The 13159-nt window shown below is 45.0% G+C and overlaps 2 protein-coding genes across 4 annotated transcripts in view; both read left to right on the top strand.

Annotated features, from left to right (window-relative positions):
* dennd5a (DENN/MADD domain containing 5A) overlaps window positions 1–8217 on the top strand; it is a 28723-nt gene extending 20506 nt beyond the window's left edge. For 2 of the 3 annotated variants that reach the window (XM_047041296.1, XM_047041297.1), the window contains 14 exons: window positions 147–240; window positions 1298–1429; window positions 1554–1706; window positions 1807–1894; window positions 2075–2159; window positions 3343–3471; window positions 4035–4156; window positions 4378–4523; window positions 4624–4742; window positions 4969–5150; window positions 5324–5406; window positions 5565–5688; window positions 5793–5961; window positions 6532–8217. In XM_047041296.1, the coding sequence (XP_046897252.1) occupies window positions 147–240; window positions 1298–1429; window positions 1554–1706; window positions 1807–1894; window positions 2075–2159; window positions 3343–3471; window positions 4035–4156; window positions 4378–4523; window positions 4624–4742; window positions 4969–5150; window positions 5324–5406; window positions 5565–5688; window positions 5793–5961; window positions 6532–6715 (1810 nt within the window). In that variant the 3' untranslated portion in view covers window positions 6716–8217. Of the gene's footprint in view, window positions 1–146; window positions 241–630; window positions 724–1297; window positions 1430–1553; window positions 1707–1806; window positions 1895–2074; window positions 2160–3342; window positions 3472–4034; window positions 4157–4377; window positions 4524–4623; window positions 4743–4968; window positions 5151–5323; window positions 5407–5564; window positions 5689–5792; window positions 5962–6531 lie in introns of all 3 variants that reach the window. The other variant, XM_047041298.1, reaches the window with a different exon arrangement.
* Window positions 8218–8655: 438 nt separating this feature from the next.
* sinhcafl (SIN3-HDAC complex associated factor, like) lies at window positions 8656–13074 on the top strand. The gene is made up of 5 exons (XM_047041299.1): window positions 8656–8760; window positions 9963–10118; window positions 10358–10572; window positions 10729–10879; window positions 10997–13074. The coding sequence occupies exons 2-5, from the start codon at window positions 9991–9993 to the stop codon at window positions 11178–11180; spliced, it is 678 nt and encodes a 225-aa protein (XP_046897255.1). The 5' UTR covers window positions 8656–8760; window positions 9963–9990; the 3' UTR covers window positions 11181–13074.
* The last annotated feature ends 85 nt before the right edge of the window (window positions 13075–13159 follow it).

Below are 13159 nucleotides of genomic sequence, written 5' to 3'. Positions count from 1 at the left end.
TCCTGTAGGAGTAGTGATGAGAAGACAAAATAATGTGTAAAAACCTTGAGCTAGCATTGTGACGGCCGGTATCACTTGTTTTTATTGACACTGTGATAAGCTTTGAACGTCATCTGAAATGAACCAAACACGGTGTTGTGTCGCAGGTGGGCTAAGCGGAGCGCCCCGGCTCAGTGGAGGAGGAAGGACAGACAGAAGCAGCACGCTGAACACCTGTACCTGGACAACGACCAGCGAGAGGTGAGCGGTCATGAGCCCACAGCGCCCTCTGCTGCTCGGGCTGGCCAGCACCGGTGGTTAGACCGGCCTCGCACGCATCTCACGGCCTGCTGTTTTGTGTTGTTTGGTTTCGGTTGTCACTTCTATGATTCACGTGTGTTCTTTGCTCTTTGAAGTGGACATTTGATGGCTTTCTTGAGTGGGTTCTGCCTTTGTTCTCTCTCTCTCTCTCTCTTTCTTTTCTTTCTCTCTCTCTCTCTCTCTCTCTCTCTCTCTCTCTCTCTCTTTCTCTCTCTCTATCTCTCTCTCGCCCCTCTGCTGCCTGTCACACCCCTATCTCTCCCATGCACTGTCGGTCTGTTTCTCACCCTCGTTCTGTCGCTCTCTCTCTCCCCTCACACACGCTCCCAGCATGTGGAGTGCCTCCAGCTCCTGCTGTTTCTAGACTACTACTGGCTGTCCCAGTCCTTCAGGCCCTGTCTAAAGTCTGTCACTGTCGACGTGGTATGTGTCGGTAGTGGGTGGGGCCTGAGCCTCACACCACGCCCACATGGCCCTCCCCCCATGTGGTCGTCACCGCCGCCGCCCCCCCCCCCCCCCAACCCCAACCCTTTTCCTCACATATTTATAGATAGTTAGGATAACTTTTCGTGTTGAGGGTTACTATTCAGGGTTATTCTGAATATGTGATGGAAAGCAGTGCTTGGACCCATGGAGGATTTTAAAGGACAGAGAAAAGCACTGTACATATTCAGTATCAGAGTGAGTCATATTCCCAATGATGACCTCCATGATCCTCCAGTGTACGGCCTGGCTATTTAACAGTGCCAAACAGATAGGTCTGAAAAATACAACCAACACCCAGCACCTCTCCTCCCTTTAGATTGTAGCAGCTACCCTTTAGACAGACACTTTAGTCTGAAAGCTTAGGATGGTTGGTGTCCCACTGCCATCTTCCTGTGTGTGTGTGTGATGACTACTGAGCCGCCCCGACGGCCCCCCTCCCCCGTCAAGGTGTATCCTCTCCTGTCCTTAGCTGTCCATCTCCCCTGACCCTCTCTGCCTTGTGTGCTACCAGAAGTACATCCAGGAGGCCAGGAACCTGGGCACCACCATCAGGCAGCCCAAGCTGTCCAACCTCTCCCCCTCGGTCATCGCCCAGACCAACTGGAAGTTTGTGGAAGGCCTGCTGAAGGAGTGCCGCAACAAGGTACTGCAGACGGAGCAGCCCGCCGCAGACGGAATGGCGTGGGGGAAGAGGAATTCAAAGCTCCAGAAGATGGATATAGTCCACGTCGAACCCGATATCTGAACGTGTGTGTGTGTGTGTGCAGACCAAGCGGATGCTGGTGGAGAAGATGGGCCGGGAGGCGGTGGAGCTGGGCCACGGCGAGGTGAGCATCACAGGCGTGGAGGAGAACACCCTCATCGCCAGCCTCTGTGACCTGCTGGAGAGGATCTGGAGCCACGGGCTGCAGGTCAAACAGGTCGGTACGCACACGCACCACACACACACACAAAGTCCGCACACACTCGCACGTCACGATCCGAACACGCACATCCATGCCTGTTTGTCTCTGCGCTCAGGGTAAATCAGCCCTGTGGTCCCACCTGCTCCACTACCAGGAGAGCAAGGAGAAGAAGGAAGTCACGCCTGGGTGTCTGGGTCCCCCAGGTGAGCCCGCACCTCCGTCCATCCTCACAGGTCCCACACGTTTGACTAGACCCCTCGCTCTCCCCTCCTCTGGCCCCATCTCTTCACATTTGGTCTATTTAGTCGTCGGTAGCTGCTAACTGTCACAGTGCAGTTTCCCCCACAAGGATCAGTCAAGTTGGACCCCTGCTCTCTCCACAGGTCTCATCCACAACACAGAGAGACGTAAATCGGACGCCGGCTCGGCCATGCCGCCCCTCAAAGTCTCCCTGATCCAGGATATGAGGTGAGGCTCCTCCCCGCTCCTCACCAAGCAAGTGACAGCGGCTGATTCTAAAGAGCTTCACTAAAGCAGTATGGGGGGGTGATGGGTTTCGAGAAGTCGCTGTCACGGTTTTACTGACATCTTGTGGTGGAATGCTGGAAACTTGCCAAACAGTTATCGTTTTATCACTATGTTTGAGGGGGAAAAGGACAGAAACTTGACCACTGAGTGGATTTTGTCATTTATAAGTAGGAACTGTACATACATTCACAGTAATAGTCCTATTGACTTTAAGGCTAAACACCGACCTGAGCGTGTTTGTCTGAGTCTGTGCTCTTGCTCGCGTGTGTACAGAGCAGACAGCTCCGTCGCGTCTGTGTGCTGCACCTCCAACAGCCAATGGCGCGGGCCGGTTTCAAAGGTCGTTCCCGGGGCGCTGTGAGGGAGGCAAGGTCTGGAGCTGTGCAACGGCACGTTACTTCCAGCCTGATTACCAGACCCCCCCCCTCCCGCCGTCTGGCCCCCCGGGGGGCAGGGAGGGGGAGGAGGGGGATCACGAGGAGGCAGAGTACCCTGGACTGGAATGTCTGCTCACGCACACGTCTCGCTCCACACACAACAACACCAGGCTCCTTTTTCCTGCACAATCACACTGACACGCTGCAGGAGCAGAGACGTTGCTGCCACAAAATGTACATTATTAACAGTCTGGACGGATATACATTGGTTTCATTTCCATACTATATCATGCTAGGCTATATAATGCTAGCCTGCCGATAGGTGTGTTAAGTGCAGGTTGTACAGTAGACACATACATGACCCATCTGCTGTGTCCTGTGTTGATATTTTGCACTGTTGCCATGGGGAGAATGTGTGGAGGGAAAGTGGGTTAATGTGCGTGAGGGAGGGGGCTGTGAGGGGGGATGGGGGTGACAGGTTGGGGAGCACTTAGCGAGTGCTCCCTGGCAGAGGTGGAGTGGAAGGGAATGCGTCTGGATACGGGAGGCACGACCGTGGCCGCGGGCTATGACAGGAGACTGGCCCAGACACCAGGGAGTCTGGGTAGGATAGGGTACCCCCCCCCTCCCCTCACCCCTCCCCTCACCCCTCCCCCCAGTCCTCCATCCTGCTCTGGAATCCAGGCTGAGCTGCCTGCGTGCGTTGCTCCGGTCGTCTGACGGTGGCTTTGCTGTCACCTGCGCAGGCACATCCAGAACATCGGGGAGATCAAGACGGACGTGGGCAAGGCCAGGGCGTGGGTGCGTCTCTCCATGGAGAAGAAGCTGCTCTCCAGGCACCTCAAGCAGCTGCTGTCCGACCACGAGCTGACCAAGTGAGCGCTACCGGGGCAACCACCAAGGCAACGCCCACGTACACGCTAAACAAACGCTGCTGCTGTTAGCATCCGCTGCCTTGACATTTCCGTTGGCAAGCAGCCTTTTTCTCTCATATTTCCAATTGAAGGTTGCATTCATAACTAAGCCATTAGACTCCATCCAAAGATGAGAAATTAGACTCCATTCAAAGCTGACCAAATGTTACCCTGGATTGTTACATATCATGGATTAAATGAACCTCGTGTCTGACAACTAAGCATGAATAATATATGAGTCCCTTTTGAAATATCAAAACCTCCCGGTACAATTCACAATGAAACATTTACAGATGTCTTCATTATTGATGAGGTTTGCTTGGGAAACTGGGTCATGCTGAGGGTGTTCCTCATTTCTGTGATGACCTCTCCATCTCTGTTCTGCTTTTGTTTACTAACAATACCACCGATTCATCAGCACCTTTTTCTGCCTGAACTGACACATATGCTTGCGGATGACACGTATGACAGGAAGTCATCCATGTGATCGTTTGTTTGGTTGATTCGATTTGTTTCGTTTGCAGGAAACTCTACAAGCGTTATGCTTTTCTGCGCTGCGATGATGAGAAGGAGCAGTTCCTCTACCACCTCCTGTCCTTCAATGCTGTGGACTACTTCTGCTTCACGAATGTCTTCACCACCATCAGTGAGTGGCAGCCATGTCTTAACATAGAACTGATTCGTGTCATATAACCGTCAACTGTTCCAACTCTCTCCAAACCACTTTTTCTTCGCAGAACACAGGCTGCTTATGACTTATTCAACTGTTGAACTATTACTGACTTGAATATCTCACGGTCAGACCCAGCCTATAGCTTTAGAGTCAACTGGAAGTGACCTTGAGAATGTTCTTCACCTTTCCTACAGTGATCCCCTATCACGTGCTGGTGATCCCCAGCAAGAAGCTAGGGGGGTCCATGTTCACAGCAAACCCCTGGGTGTGTGTGTCGGGGGAGCTGGCTGAGACTGGGGTGCTCCAGGTCCCAAAGAACACACTGGAGATCACCTTCGAGGTGGGTCCTCGCATCTGTTCGAGGATATGCGGGGTGCCTTTGCAATATTGGTGACTAATTATCCCACTGACCGGACATCGTTTCCTCTCCCTTCCCACAGTGCCAAAATCTGGGCAAGCTGACTACAGTTCAGATGGGCCATGATAACTCAGGGCTGTACGCCAAGTGGCTGGTGGAGTGTGTCATGGTCCGAAATGAGATCACCGGCCATGCTTACAAGTAAGTGCTACATCTGGTAGCCACCGCAGGACTGGCGTGGATGAATACATTAAACAGGCACCTGGATAAAATAGTTCCTGTGAGATGATTGAGATTGTAGCGATGGATTACTGTGTTTGTGTGGATGCGTGGCTATGGTGTGTGTTTGGGTATGGTATGTGTGTATGTTATGTGTGTGTATGGTATGTGTGTGTGTGTGTGTGTGCGTGCATGCTTATTTGGGCAGATTCCCCTGTGGCCGGTGGCTGGGTAAGGGGGTGGACGATGGCAGTTTGGAGAGGATCCTAGTAGGAGAGCTGATCACCCCCAGCACGGAGAACGACGAGCGCATGTGTCGCACCCCCCCCATGCAGCAGTCCCCCGGCATGATCAGGAGGTTTGTCACCATCTCACCAAACAGCAAACCAAGTGAGTAACCCAACGCATGCACTGCACAACATCAGAAGGGATGTCGTCTGTCTAACGTTGTTCAGTCCAATATGGCCGTATCTGTCGAAGAAGAAAAAAAGTTCTGGATAGATTTAGAATGTTCCAGAAAAGACTTGTGACCGATGTTGTCTGTCTCTTTCTTTCCCATCCAGAGTTGAACACAGGTCAAATACAGGAGGGGGTAGGCGAGGCCATCAATGGGATTGTGAAGCACTTCCACAAGCCAGAGAAGGAGGTGAGACAGACCCAGTAGAATTGCCCAGACTAGACAGACTCCAGCCTGTGGTTCTATTATTCATCACGTCGTCGCTGTGAGACGTTGGTCTGCCCTGCATTGCGAAGGCACTGTATGTTCATACGTTATTTATGTGTCTACGTTTCCCCACTGTACAGAGGGGAAGTCTGACTCTCCTGCTATGTGGGGAGTACGGCCTGGTCTGGGCTTTGGAGCAGGTGTTTCAGCATGGCTTCAAGTCACCACGCCTCTTCAAGAACGTCTTCATTTGGGACTTCTTAGGTAGATTCTCTGATACATGTTTATGTATGCATAATCCTACATCCTAACATTCCCGGTCGAAGCACTCATTTGTATATTTCTGTAATTGATTTCTTCTTTCACAGAGAAATCCCAAGGGTACTTTGAGAGTGCAGAGCAGCGGGAGGTGACTCCAGATGAGAACTGGCAGACCCGAGTTCGTCATTTCTGTCGCTTTATGCGTGCCATCAACAGTACGTCCAGAAACATAGGCAAAGATGGAAAGTTCCAGATGCTTGTCTGCCTGGGTGCCAGGTGAGCTGTGCTTTGCATTCCCGGTGGATCAACAATGGTTGTGCTCTGCTCATATCAGACATATAGGTATATATGCTATCCACAAGCTAGGAAAGAGTTACCTTCATATAAAAAGGTTGATAGACCCAAAACGAATTCAAGAGAAATATACTCTTATCTACTTTTAGGTATTTCTTTTTCTTCTTGTTTCTTCCGTTTATGAAAGTGGAAACTGAGTGGGTTATCCCTTCCTGTCCTAATAACTGCCCCTCCCTCCACCTCCTGTTATTCTCTCACATACCGTGGGTGTGTGTGTGTGGGTGGATGCGTCTCCAGCTTTCTTTCTCTATCCTTTGTGTAAGAGCAGGATTTATACTGATAATACACCTGCAGGTGACTTCAATGAAATGCCCTCTCCCTTAAATCATGAAAGGATGTGCAACAGACAAGACAGGACATGCCCCTCGAAACACAAGAGATCCTCACGACAAAGCATGAGCCCTTCCAGTCCTCGATCTTCAATAGGCGTGACTCACCCAGAAAGGCCCACCTCGGCCGTGTGACTAACTGCATCTTTCTGTCTCTTCTTAGGGACCATTTACTGCACCACTGGATCGCGCTGCTCGCCGACTGTCCAATCACAGCCCAGATGTATGAAGACACTGCTCTGATTAAAGACCACTCATTGGTGAATTCTCTGATCAGAGTGCTGCAGACTTTACAGGATTTCAACATCACCTTGGAGGCTTCGCTTGTCAAAGGCGTCGGTGTCTAGGCCTCTCGCCATCTGGACCTGACCCAGGACACTGTTGGGGACCACTAAGAGTTTATTTAACCTTTTTTTATGTGTAAAGAGACTTGAACAAAGGAGATTTCTGGCTTATATTAAAGCTACTGTTACATTTATCATATATGAAGTGCAATGAGCCTTTCAAAATGTGTTATTTTTTATCCTCAACAATGTTGCTGTTAGATGTTAAAAGTATGTTTTCTATTATGATCCATGATTTCCACATTGTTGAAGATAATAACCGCCTGTGCTAAGCTGTTATATTGAAAGCTAAATATTTTCATTGTTTTTGTGAACTGCAGACAATGGCTATATTTAAGATGGAAAAAAAGGAACAAAAACTGTTAATATATTTTCGACGAAGAACAGTATTATTTTGATATGTCTGTCAAGTTGCTTGCTCTGTTGTCAATATAATTCCAATGTCATAATGCAGAGCTTGAAGCAAATGAGTAGAAGTATGCTTTATAAGTATATATAAAATGACGAGAGATTTGTTCTGCTGTGTGAACAACTGATTCACCTACATCGACACAACAGTGTTCAATGTTAGGTCGATCCTTGGATGTACAGTAGTATGCAAATCTTTTCTATGGGTTAACAAGGCCTGGGGTGGTCCTCCCAAGACGACGATGTAACTGATATGCTTGTGATGCACAATTGTTTTGAATTTGAGGAGCAAAAGGCCTTTGTTATTGTTTCACATGTGACTCTCAAGCAGTTATCCTTGCCATTGTTTGGTGAAAAGTGACTCATAGCCTTGATGTAAATAACTCTAAACTAGTGGAACTTTGTCGACTCCAAATAACTCATTCCCCACTTCTTGTTCAGCTTGGTCTTGCGCTGTGTATTTCCAGCAGGTTAACATCTTCACTTTACAGTACAGTAGGTTGCATTTCATCAGTCCATCAGAAGTTGAAATTATGACACCCCCGTTAAAGACTTTTTCTTAGAACAGATATTGGATTCGATTCTTTGGCAACACAGAATGTGGACTGGGAATGTTTTGATCATTGCAGCTGAGGTCAGCGGGGCCAAAGGGCGGTACGTTTGGCTGCTAAATGAAGCCACATTCATTATTGAGAAGCAAACCCCCCTACCCTCTGAACTGTTGGTATTTCTGCTATGCAATATCAATCCACTTCACACACAAAAAAGGAGAAGCTGGAAAAATAGATTCTAATTATACAACCTTCTCCATATATATGACTGTGCAGCATATGATCAATGCAAACAGTGCAGTGTGTCCTTAGATGTGAAGGATGTCTTTCCTGTGTGCCAACAATGTCTGGATTGATTGTGTTGTACTGGTTCATGTAAGATCCACATGAGCATTTTCGGGAGATATATATTTTTGTTTTTCAATACTGTAATTGTACATTTATTGACATAGCCATGTAATGTAGTGTTTACTAAGTGAGCAACTGTGTACAGTGTAAAAAAATTTAAAGAATAAAATTACAGAAATGAATTTAATCTGTGTATTACTTTTGCAGTTAGTGCTATTTATTTTCGAGTTACAATCTACTAACGGGTAGGAAGAACCAAGACTTACATACACAATCATGCATCTCAAAACTGAAATAAATACTTAATGTGAGTCACTAATACTTTATTACAAGTTCCCAAACAACATTTAGTACAGATGAGACACTGTAGTAACAGCAGCGGGTTCAAAATGTAAACAAACTCATTCGCGCCATTTTAAAGCTTTTTTTTCTGATTCTCATTGACTAAAAGGTTTCTGGGATGTCGAGTCATGGAATGAGGTGTGTACAATAGTCAAGTGCCACAGTCTGCACTACACCTCCCAGCATGCAGCATTATTAAATACCATGCACAGAGAGCGTCCATTGGTTGAATCTTCGTTTAAACGAGAACGCTACACTCCTTATATGGCGTTTCAACGATTAAACGTCTCCTTTCCATGTTTTTTATGCTAATGATCCCAGCTGTATGCACTATGCAGTAGTAGTAAGGCATGCGCAGTGTGTAAAAAGAATACGGCGAAGATTCAAAGTTTTTGTTCGGTAAGTCCTTTTGTAATTCCTTGCAGGTTTACATGTAGTTAATTCTAACAGTAAAATGGCTATGATGTTGAAATTTAAGCATGTCTCATTTCAAATGTGATCTGGCGCACTATGTTGCTGTGTTCAAGTCAGACGTCCTATGCATTCAACAATGGGAGAGCGTGGACGTGTGGAGCGTGGCGTGGTAGCTAGCACTCATGCTAGCTAGCTAACAACAAAAAGGCATATTGCTATTTGGCGCTCTTAGTGGGCGAAAGTTTGAATTTAAATGCGGGGAGTAATGTATCTTGTTATAAATATTCCCCCTGTTAATTTAATTATAGTGCCACTTACAATTATTCAAATGTAGAAAATGACTCATGCCTTACATTTTATGAGTAGCTCCGGTAGCTTTTTGTTTCTTCACTTCAGATTGCGCTAGCCACTTCCCCGCTTTTTGTTTCGGATTCCCGCACTGGCGTCAGAAGAAACCCAACTTCGATTCTAGCATTTCAATTTAAACCTGAAATAAATGCTCGACGCAATGTATTAACAGTTTTACAATCGGTTTGATAAACTAATGGCAACTCGACGCGTTGTTTTATCATCCTTGGTAATCAACGGACCAAGTTCAAGATAGCTGCCGCTAGTACTAGCTTCTGACGATGGCGTCATGGGTTGCCAGATGAGACGCTACGCTACCTATCTTAAGTTTGAAAACATAGGGTTCTGTTGATCTGCAACCACTAAATAAACCCTGGGTGTGAATGGTGCTGGCTGTTTTATTAAAGTGTGAAATAAGCCTTGCTAGTTCTGCTTCAGTTTTCTTTCGCGCTATTCGGCGAGCTGCATTCAAAATGTGCATTCTCGGGTAGGCTAGGGTACTACAGTAGACGGTCTAGTAACACAGGTCTAGGAAACTAAAAACTGGTTAAAATCACAACATTACATTAACTATTACAAGTACTTTGTACGTTTTATATTTTTAAATAACTCTGGTGACAATTTGAACTACAAATGTGTACTTGAATGCATTCACTTTCGTATTCGCATTCAAATGTTACTGCCCTTTAGTAGAAATGTTTTGAGCGCAGGAGGTGACCGCCCCCTTTCCACCCGTCGAAAACATTCGATACGCAGGTTGCAAGTGTATTGTATCAATGTACTGCGTAATTAACGACAATATTTCTAATCGTTGTCATTACTCGTCACATTATCTACAGGTTTAACACTTGATAACTACATGCGAACATGTTTGGTTTCCACAAGTCGAAGATCTACCGCAGTCATGATGGATGTTGCATCTGCAAGACCAAGTCGTCCAGTTCTCGTTTCACAGACAGCAGTCGATATGAAGAAACTTTCAGACTATGTTTTGGGTGAGTTTTTGGCGTAGGGTTTTCATTGGTGTGCCGAATGTCTCATCTAATTTGTACTGTCCATCACAATGTTTACCGTGCTGGGATGTTTTTCAGCAGAAGCCTTACACCTGTTTCCTCCAGTGCAGTGAAAATGGAGAGAGGAAAAAGGCTTCAACATGAATTCGGAACATGTGCACGTTGAGCCATGTGACATTTGTTTGGTGTTCTAATAGATTCATGAACTGTTGTTAATGTAGGTTGTCAGAGGACCGTGTGGGGGATATCTGCAATGCATGTGTCTTGCTGGTGAAGAGATGGAAAAAACTGCCAAATGGTTCTAAAAAGAACTGGAACCATGTTGTGGATGCAAGGGCTGGGCCTGGTTTCAAGCTGACCAAACCTAAGAAGATGAAGAACAGTGATGGGAAGAGAAAAAGCAAACTGAAGAAGCTTCACAAGTTCAAGCGTCAAAGTTAGTCATTTTATTATGTTATTTCGAAACATCTAAACTAAAAGACTATTAAATCCTCACTTAATTTCATTTAGCTACACATTATGATATTGTTTACATTTATGTTGACTGTAGAATATTTCTGGAAGCATAACAATAAAACCTCTTTGTGTTTAGACTCTGATGCTCACAGCACCACCTCCAGCCTGTCTCCATCCCAGTCACCCAGCTACAGTAACCAGTCTGATGACTGCTCAGATATTGAATCAAAACAGAGACGCTCTGCTCCCTCTGCCTTCTCCTTCCTGGACCGCTCTTACTGGAAAAGGTATGTGTCAGGTTCCCATCAGCATTGTGTAATGTGGGAGACAGGAGGGGAAATGTTGAACAAACCACAGCTGATCAGTATGCATGTGACAGAAATTCTGGTTTTTGTTCCTTGCAGACAGAAGGTGTGTTGCGGTATTGTCTACAAGGGCCGGTTCGGCGAGGTGATCATCGACCCCCGTCTCTTCAAGCCCTGCTGCAGCTCCAAGAAACAGGAGACTCTGGTGCCCACACAAATCGACAGCCATCTTCCCAGCACCCTCCCTTCTCCGCTCCCAGAGGAGATGAAAGAGGCCTGGTAATAGTTTTTAGCGCCCCCTAGGGGTGTCAATGGCACCCACCTGGTTTTGTCTCCAGTGGCAGACTTCTCTCCCAAACCCGTTCCCTCATTAGCACACTGTGTATTTAGACAGCTAAAGGATTTTTCTTTTTTTCTTCCTTTTTGATATGGGTATTTTCTTATTTTGTATAGGATTAATTTTCTTATCTTTTTTTTAAGAAAACAAAAAAAATGAACAAAAATATTGTTTTTTATATGGGCATTAGTGTACTATTTATAGGATGAGAAAGCAGAATTCTATTTGGCCTTGAAAGGCAAACTATCCAGGTCTTATGAATTTGCAACGTTTAAAACTTATTTTGTCACCTTTACCAGCATTTGTATATACTAAGTTCCTTATGCTAGCATATCAAGACTTATATTTTTTTTATTATGTTACAGCTGTCTGTGTAAGTGTAAATGTTCATGTGCCGATATGCAAGTCTACCAGCTATAATTCTAAAAACCAGCCTGATCGCATAGTGACCAGATTTCTGCAATGTTTGTGTGGTACTTTTTTGCTGATGCACACAATATATTTGTAACATCTGAATGTGTTACAGGCTGAGTGATAAGGGTTGCCAGTGCATTTAACCTGATCAATTGCCCTTTACGTGGGCTTTTAAGTTTGTGTATATGTGCATGCATAGTCTCACTCTCCAGTCTCCACACATGAACAGTTTTGCAAGCACTGAGTAGTACTGTAATGAAAACGCTCTGGATTAATGCTTTCCAGCTTTTAATGCAAGGAAATCACAAAAGAGTTGGACCATGCATGCAGAACTCATCTCTGTACTGGACTAATAACAACTAACTATTTATTTTGTGTTTTGTATAGTCTTCCATGAAATGAAAATGCACATTGTATAGCAATATGTTTACAATGGTTTTGTATATACACACACACACACACACACACATGAGTGTTTATCCAATCGGGACATTTAAATTGCAAGATTAACAAACCTTTTTAAACCACTACTTGCATGTACATATTCAGAAATGTTGACTATGATATTCCAACCATCTCGATAACAAAGGCAGCAGGTCTTTGTTTAGTCTAGGTATTTGAATGAAAGTTGAATTCAAGAGCAATATTAACACAATGTTTTTCATCTATTGTCAGAATCATTGCCTCTGTTATTCTGTTATTCAACATGTATTTGTGATTATTTTTTTATATATTAGTTTTGTCAGAAATGAGTCAAAGCTGAGACTATGCAGGCATTTTGAATGTGTGAAGTGGCCTAGCTTTAGGGGCATTGTTTTGTCATCTGCCCTGTTTGTCAGGTCCTGATTTAACCAAATTGGCTTTTCAGCTTTTTGCATTTAGCATTAGTAAACGCCCTGTAGATAATTCTTGATTACATCAATTTGCTGTAAAGTGTATGGTTTCTTTTTATGAATATTAGTGTCACACATGTTACACTGTTGTGCGTTATCTGGACCAAACCTAAACAATATCACTGTGGTGACCATTTTTTTATCAATGCTGTAAAACTTTGGTTGTTTGCAGAGCATTTACTTTGTGACAGGGTTGTTGAAAATATTATATTATCAAATAATGTCAAAGAAATGCTGCTTCCCTTTATCAAGATGGAAATTAAACCGTTTTTTGTACATATGGAAATGCCAATTATTTTGTGCAAGGTACATGTAGGATATCAGGTGTGCCTTATAAGAATTGTCCTTTTTCATTATGAATTGCAATCTGTCATGTAATTTATATTTATTTATTTCAACGCAGTTTGTAGAACTCATGCTATTAAATTAACCTTTAGGGCCGTCAAGTCATTTACATGTTGTGCACTTCAATTTCAGTTTGATTTTCTATGACGTTATTTTGTATACTGTCTCAATAAATTAATAAAGGATATCTTGTGTGATTGCACATTTGTACCGCCAGATGGTGCGCGTAGTTGATTGATAAATCAACTACGCGACTTAAGGAAGAGATCCTGG

This window comes from Hypomesus transpacificus, chromosome 19 (genome assembly GCF_021917145.1).
Source record: "Hypomesus transpacificus isolate Combined female chromosome 19, fHypTra1, whole genome shotgun sequence".
In the NCBI taxonomy this organism is placed as follows: domain Eukaryota; kingdom Metazoa; phylum Chordata; class Actinopteri; order Osmeriformes; family Osmeridae; genus Hypomesus; species Hypomesus transpacificus.
Note: the sequence above shows the minus strand (reverse complement) of the source record. Positions and strands in the feature narration are given on the sequence as shown.

Bases quoted from the DNA above. Each gene is read 5' to 3' on its own strand.
- sinhcafl (XM_047041299.1), top strand. From the start codon at position 9,991: ATGTTTGGTTTCCACAAGTCGAAGATCTACCGCAGTCATGATGGATGT. The intron at 10,119-10,357 runs GTGAGTTTTTGG...TTGTTAATGTAG, and splicing joins ACTTTCAGACTATGTTTTGG to GTTGTCAGAGGACCGTGTGG. The intron at 10,880-10,996 runs GTATGTGTCAGG...TGTTCCTTGCAG, and splicing joins GACCGCTCTTACTGGAAAAG to ACAGAAGGTGTGTTGCGGTA.